The 8,121-nt window shown below is 42.2% G+C and overlaps 1 protein-coding gene across 4 annotated transcripts in view; it reads right to left on the bottom strand.

The window, feature by feature from the left end:
- Nucleotides 1–626: 626 nt before the first annotated feature.
- The window catches only part of LOC135544022 (macrophage mannose receptor 1-like), an 8,134-nt gene continuing 639 nt past the window's right edge, over nt 627–8,121 (bottom strand). For 2 of the 4 annotated variants that reach the window (XM_064971359.1, XM_064971360.1), the window contains exons 2-6: nt 7,885–7,944; nt 5,200–5,571; nt 4,468–4,836; nt 3,638–3,994; nt 627–3,454 (exon numbers count right to left, since the gene is read on the bottom strand). In XM_064971359.1, coding sequence (XP_064827431.1) covers nt 3,447–3,454; nt 3,638–3,994; nt 4,468–4,836; nt 5,200–5,571; nt 7,885–7,921 — 1,143 coding nt within the window. In that variant the 5' untranslated portion in view covers nt 7,922–7,944 and the 3' untranslated portion in view covers nt 627–3,446. The remainder of the gene's footprint in view (nt 3,455–3,637; nt 3,995–4,467; nt 4,837–5,199; nt 5,572–7,884; nt 7,945–8,121) is intronic. The other 2 variants (XM_064971362.1, XM_064971361.1) reach the window with 2 other exon arrangements.

Raw genomic sequence — 8,121 nt, 5'->3', positions numbered from 1 at the left:
GCGTTCCTACTGACTTACTGATGATCTGAGGTCAGGTCTAACACTATGTATACAACAGTAGACAGCGTTCCTACTGACTTACTGATGATCTGAGGTCAGGTCTAACACTATGTATACAACAGTAGACAGCGTTCCTACTGACTTACTGATGATCTGAGGTCAGGTCTAACACTATGTATACAACAGTAGACAGCGTTCCTACTGACTTACTGATGATCTGAGGTCAGGTCTAACACTATGTATACAACAGTAGACAGCGTTCCTACTGACTTACTGATGATCTGAGATCAGGTCTAACATCATGTATACAACAGTAGACAGCGTTCCTACTGACTTACTGATGATCTGAGGTCAGGTCTAACATCATGTATACAACAGTAGAAAGCGTTCCTACTGACTTACTGATGATCTGAGATCAGGTCTAACACTATGTATACAACAGTAGACAGCGTTCCTACTGACTTACTGATGATCTGAGGTCAGGTCTAACACTATGTATACAACAGTAGACAGCGTTCCTACTGACTTACTGATGATCTGAGATCAGGTCTAACATCCTTATCAAAATCCTTTCTATTCTTTCCTCTGTTTCTTGAAATAAGTATGAAACAAAAAACTAAACAAACTAGAGGTCTTTTCATAACTTTATTGATTTTTTTGTACAGTGTAAAGGATGAGTGTACCATAGTCAAATAGTTAAAGGGGAAATCTGCAGTTTAACCAGTAACAAAGCGTAAACCCCACCACTATTTTGGGAAAATCTTTAGGATGGAGCTGGAGAAATGTAGCCACTCTCAAATTAATGGACAGAGCAATGATTTCATGTACTGACCATCCCATCATATCAGCATTATAGTTTAACATATATTTCTGAGACTATGCAGGATGACCATCCATCATATCAACATTATAGTTTAAACTATGACTCTGAGACTATACAGAATGACGAACCATGATATCAACATTATAGTTTAAACTATGTTTTTGAGACTATACAGAATGACCATCTATGATATCAACATTATAGTTTAAACTATGATTCTGAGACTAAACCGTGTTTGTTTACAATTACATTGTTTACAAACAATGGAGTAAAAAATGTTTACATTTTGGGTTCTGATGGGAAATGACAGTTGAACTAAAATCACGAGGCATTTATAAGTTATAATCTTCAAGAATCAATGGGTACATAATTTTAAATCCTAAAATGGAATTCCAGATCACAGATTGCCACTTTACATGAAGACCACCACCAGCACCAGAACAGATACTGTCTTTTAAATGTTACACACTAGTATCATAGAAAAATGACATGTGTACAATATATTTAACACAACTTAAACCACTCAAAAGATCTTAAAACATTTCTGTAATGGAATATAATTAACGGTCTAGATAAAATAATGAATAAGTGGAATAGACTGGAAACAGTAACAGCAAGTTGTAATAGAAAATAAATAAATCAACTGAATGTTTAGAACAACTAAAAGTTCACCTTTAACATTCATTAACATCAACAAGTATAGTAAGTAAATATGGAAACAACAACAGTGTGGTAGGATAATATTACATTGCATATAAAACATGTCATTATTAAATCATGTTTCCATCTCCTCATATAATATCAAATATCAGTTCAATATTCAGTTAAAAAAAATGTGCCTTAATAAACTAAAGTAAAAATAGTTGAAGAAAAGTAACACACTAACATAACAATAACGAGGCTATAAACAGGGGGCACCGGTACCGGGTCAGTGTGCGGAGATATAGGTTAGGCTACGTGTGGATTTTATAAACTGGTATAGTTCTGTCTTTGAGCTGTTCTTGTCTATTAATGTTCTGTGTTATGTTATGTTGTTTCATGTTTCATGAAGAAATTGTAGCTACTACTTTTGCAACAGCTAATTATTTCCAGAGAGCTCTAAGTAGCTCTATGTTTTATTTCCAGTGAGCTCTATGTAGCTCAACATTATATTTCCAGTGAGCTCTATGTAGCTCTATGTTTTATTTCCAGAGAGCTCTATGTAGCTCTATGTTTTATTTCCAGAGAGCTCTATGTAGCTCTATGGTTTATTTCCAGAGAGCTCTATGTAGCTCTATGTTTTATTTCCAGAGAGCTCTATGTAGCTCTATGGTTTATTTCCAGAGAGCTCTATGTAGCTCTATGTTTTATTTCCAGTGAGTTCTGTGTAGCTCAACATTCTATTTCCAGTGATCTCTATGTAGCTCTGTGTTTTATTTATAGAGAGCTCTATGTAGCTCTATGTTTTATTTCCAGTGAGTTCTATGTAGCTCTATGTTTTATTTCCAGAGAGTTCTATATAGCTCTATGTTTTATTTCCAGTGAGTTCTATGTAGCTCTATGTTTTATTTCCAGTGAGTTCTAATTAGCTCTATGTTTTACTTCCAGAGAGTTCTACGTAGCTCTATGTTTTATTTCCTTTGAGCTCCAACAGTATCGGGACAGTGACACTATGGTTTATTTCCTTTGAGCTCCAACAGTATCGGGACAGTGACACTATGGTTTATTTCCTTTGAGCTCCAACAGTATCGGGACAGTGACACTATGGTTTATTTCCTTTGAGCTCCAACAGTATCGGGACAGTGACACTATGTTTTATTTCCTTTGAGCTCCAACAGTATCGGGACAGTGACACTATGGTTTATTTCCTTTGAGCTCCAACAGTATCGGGACAGTGACACTATGGTTGATTTCCTTTGAGCTCCAACAGTATCGGGACAGTGACACTATGTTTTATTTCCTTTGAGCTCCAACAGTATCGGGACAGTGACACTATGTTTGTTTTCCTTTGAGTTCTATGTAGCTCTATGTTTTATTTCCAGAGAATTCTACGTAGCTCTATGTTTTATTTCCTTTGAGCTCCAACAGTATCGGGACAGTGACACTATGTTTGTTTTCTGGCTCTGTACTCCAGCACTTTGGATCTTTAATAATACAATGAGTATGAGGTTAAAGTCCAGACAGTCAGTAATTTCATCCATATCGGGTTAATTAACAGTTTGGAAATTACAGCACTTTTTGTACATAGGCCCCCCATTTTAGTGGACCAAACGTATTGGTACAAATTCACTTCAATATGTACTAAAATAGTCAAAACCTAAATATTTGGTCCCATATTCCTAACATGCAATGAAAATGTTGGAGTACAGAGCCAAAACAACTAAACATTTGTCACTGTCCCAATACTTTTGGAGCTCACTGTAAACAAATAAAAATATATATTTTAAATAATGAGTATCTATCACCTTGTATGATGTAAGTCTGAGTATATCTGGAACATTCTGGGCTGTTGGGTTCAGCTGGTCTACAGAGCAGGGTCTGGAACAATGTGTTTGGCTGTAGGGTTCAGCTGGTCTACAGAGCAGTTTCTGGAACAATGTGTTGGACTGTACGGTTCAGCTGGTCCAGAGAACAGGCTCTGGTTTTAGTAATCTGGATTAGAGAACAAAGGATATAATACTGTAAAAGAATATCATGACAAATATTTAACATGAGAGAGAACATCAGAAAATACATTTCAGGAGAGTTTGAGTGAGTGAGAGAGAGAGAGAGAGAGAGAGAGAGAGAGAGAGAGAGAGATATTCAACACATCAAAAGAAAGAGATCAAATCTCACCAGTACTGTTGCTGCAGATGAAGTTGAATCTCTCAGTCTCAGACCTGCTGACCCACTGTCCCCCGTCTCTCTGTATGGCCCCCGTGTTCCCACACTGCCCCTTCATGGGGTTGTAGCCCTCCCCGACAGCCCAGTTGTGGTAGCAGGACTCTTCTCCATTGACCCAGAACCAGATGTCCAGGGTGCAGGTGTACCTCAGGCCCAGCCAGACGAAGGGAGTGGAGGCCTTCTTGGCCTTCTGTTGGACCCAGTGCTGGATGGTCTGGTTGTGGGCAGACACCAGCTCCATGTCCAGGTCTCTGCAGTGCCGCAGGGCATCTGACCACGTCTTGTTCTCTGAGACCAGGACCAGTTCATCTGGAAGAAGAAGAGGGGGACACAGAAACACACGCTAAGAAAAATAAGTAGTGTTATTCAGTCAACATTCACCCCATTCTCCACCCCATACCCAAAAGAGGGGGACACAGAAACAACAACTCTCCTTCCGAGGCCTCCAACTGCTCTTAAATCCAAGTAAAACGAAATGAATGCTTTTCAACCGATCGCTGCTCACACCTGCATGCCCATCCAGCATCATGACTCTGGACGGTTCTGACTTCTGAATATGTGGACAACTACAATTACCTAGGTGTCTGGTTAGATTGTAAACTTTCCTTACAGACTCACATTAAGCATCTCTAAGAAAAATAAGGAAAAGTAATGTTATTCAGTCAACATTCACCCCATTCTCCACCCGATACCCAAAATATTCAGTCCCTCTCATCAATACTTTACAGTAATATTGATTGTTAAATGTAGATCTGTATTGAGGATTTATGTCGGCAGCTCACCATCGTAGCAAATAAAGGGTTGTTTTTGAGTACATCCTTTATCGTTCCACTTTCCAGACGATATTACTTCTCCACAGAAATATCCTTCCTTTCCCTCACCTGCCCCATTCGGCTCTCCTGAGTCCCAGTTGCTGTAGGAGGAGCCACTCTGGTCGGACCACCTCCAGACGCCAAGAGAATTATGCAGGCCAATCCACACTCTGTATATTTGATTTTTGGCATTGATCAGTATGATAGTCATTATGGCCTCCATCTCTGCTTTGTTCCTCACACTGGCCAGGTCTGTGTGTTTCTCCCGACAGTAGCTCTGAGCATCACTCCAAGTCTTAGATTCATATATGTGAATGTACTTATTGGTCGCATTTTTGTCTATTTGAAGAAAAGAAAAAAGATTTAACCAAAATAAATACAGATGAATGTTTGTAAATAAACATTCAATTATATCTGAATCTCTTATCTGAATATAAAAAGATGGTATTGCAGGTGCTGCTGTGACGCCTCTTTGCTCTAAGTCACTGCATCTCAGTGCAAGAGGCATCACTACAGTCCCTGGTTCGAATACAGGCTGTATCACATCCGGTCGTGATGGGGAGTCCTATAGGGCGGCACACAATTGGCCCAGCGTTGTCCAGGGTAGGCCGTCATTGTAAATAAGAATTTGTTCTTAACTGACTTGCCTATTTAGGTAAAGGTTAAATTAAAAATGGAAAATAAATGGACATGAGAACTCACCATAGCAGACGAAATTCGATGTCGTGTTACAGTTGTTATTAAACCAAGACCCATTTTGAATCATACACACACAGACATCTTTGCTGTTGGGATCAATATTTGTTTGTCCTTGGGCCCAAAACCCCTCCCCCTCTAACTCTAAGTTTCCCAGAGACCACCTCCAGATGTTGTAATACAGTCCTATCCAGGCTGATTCTATCCAACCAGCTGCTGATAATGTGTTATTGAGCTTCTTCATATCTGTCATGTCCTCATCTATGGTGGCCAGGTCAATGTAGTTCTGTCTGCAGAACCTCTGAGCTTCAGTCCAGGTCTTTCTCAAGTTCACAAAGTGGAACTGATGAGGCAGGGATGACGGGAGGATGGACAGCCCTGTGGAGAACCAACCAACATTATGAGAGGAGGATGGACAGCCCTGTGGAGAACAAACCAACACTATGAGAGGAGGATGGACAGCCCTGTGGAGAACAAACCAACATTATGAGAGGAGGATGGACAGCCCTGTGGAGAACAAACCAACATTATGAGAGGAGGATGGACAGCCCTGTGGAGAACAAACCAACACTATGAGAGGAGGATGGACAGCCCTGTGGAGAACCAAACAACACTATGAGAGGAGGATGGACAGCCCTGTGGAGAACCAACCAACACTATGAGAGGAGGATGGACAGCCCTGTGGAGAACCAACCAACACTATGAGAGGAGGATGGACAGCCCTGTGGAGAACCAACCAACATTATGAGAGGAGGATGGACAGCCCTGTGGAGAACACACCAACACTATGAGAGGAGGATGGACAGCCCTGTGGAGAACAAACCAACACTATGAGAGGAGGATGGACAGCCCTGTGGAGAACAAACCAACACTATGAGAGGAGGATGGACAGCCCTGTGGAGAACACACCAACACTATGAGAGGAGGATGGACAGCCCTGTGGAGAACAAACCAACACTATGAGAGGAGGATGGACAGCCCTGTGGAGAACACACCAACATTATGAGAGGAGGATGGACAGCCCTGTGGAGAACAAACCAACATTATGAGAGGAGGATGGACAGCCCTGTGGAGAACCAACCAACATTATGAGAGGAGGATGGACAGCCCTGTGGAGAACAAACCAACATTATGAGAGGAGGAGGATGGACAACCCTGTGGAGAACCAACCAACATTATGAGAGGAGGATGGACAGCCCTGTGGAGAACAAACCAACACTATGAGAGGAGGATGGACAGCCCTGTGGAGAACAAACCAATACTATGAGAGGAGGATGGACAGCCCTGTGGAGAACACACCAACACTATGAGAGGAGGATGGACAGCCCTGTGGAGAACACACCAACATTATGAGAGGAGGATGGACAGCCCTGTGGAGAACCAACCAACATTATGAGAGGAGGATGGACAGCCCTGTGGAGAACACACCAACATTATGAGAGGAGGATGGACAGCCCTGTGGAGAACAAACCAACATTATGAGAGGAGGAGGATGGACAACCCTGTGGAGAACCAACCAACATTATGAGAGGAGGATGGACAGCCCTGTGGAGAACCAACCAACACTATGAGAGGAGGATGGACAGCCCTGTGGAGAACAAACCAACACTATGAGAGGAGGATGGACAGCCCTGTGGAGAACCAACCAACATTATGAGAGGAGGATGGACAGCCCTGTGGAGAACAAACCAACATTATGAGAGGAGGATGGACAGCCCTGTGGAGAACCAACCAACACTATGAGAGGAGGATGGACAGCCCTGTGGAGAACAAACCAACACTATGAGAGGAGGATGGACAGCCCTGTGGAGAACCAACCAACACTATGAGAGGAGGATGGACAGCCCTGTGGAGAACAAACCAACACTATGAGAGGAGGATGGACAGCCCTGTGGAGAACAAACCAACATTATGAGAGGAGGATGGACAGCCCTGTGGAGAACAAACCAACACTATGAGAGGAGGATGGACAGCCCTGTGGAGAACCAACCAACACTATGAGAGGAGGAGGATGGACAGCCCTGTGGAGAACCAACCAACATTATGAGGGGAGGATGGACAGCCCTGTGGAGAACCAACCAACACTATGAGAGGAGGATGGACAGCCCTGTGGAGAACACACCAACATTATGAGAGGAGGATGGACAGCCCTGTGGAGAACCAACCAACATTATGAGAGGAGGATGGACAGCCCCACTGGTATACCTAATAAACTGGCCACTGGGTGTATATGAAAGACTCCCACTGGTATACCTAATAAACTGTTCACTGGTATACCTAATAAACTGGCCACTGGGTGTATATGAAAGACTCCCAGTGGTATACCTAATAAACTGTTCACTGGTATACCTAATAAACTGGCCACTGGTATACCTACTAAACTGTTCACTTGTATACCTAATAAACTGGCCACTGGTATACCTAATAATCTGGCCACTGGTATACCTAATAAACTGGCCACTGGTATGTATATAATATAGCTGTCAATTCTTCACACAGGTCTCAAGTTAGGGTTCAGCACACACACGGACAAACACTCAGAGACGCAAACGCACACAGGCGTGCACACACACACACACACACACACACACACACACACACACTCATACACACACGAGCACACACACACACACACACACACACACACGAGCACACACACACATGGAAGCAGACACAGAAATAAACACCAACCTGAGAACAACAGGATGAGGAACAGAGATTGGTCCATCCCTGGAGATTGGAGAGGAAAACCTATTGGATTCACACAATCCAAAACAAGGCTATTAACCTAAAGTTGGCCACATCTGCTGTTTAGAGAGATCAAATATACTCCGTTTTCAATCTGAAATAACCAGTTGAGGGGGAATTCACCATCGTTTAAAATTACATTTTGTGTTTCCATTTCACTTAAAACATAATTGTTCTCCT

Source organism: Oncorhynchus masou, chromosome 8 (genome assembly GCF_036934945.1).
Source record: "Oncorhynchus masou masou isolate Uvic2021 chromosome 8, UVic_Omas_1.1, whole genome shotgun sequence".
NCBI lineage: Eukaryota > Metazoa > Chordata > Actinopteri > Salmoniformes > Salmonidae > Oncorhynchus > Oncorhynchus masou.
The sequence above is the reverse complement of the archived record's forward strand: the minus strand, read 5'-3'. Positions and strand labels throughout refer to the sequence as shown.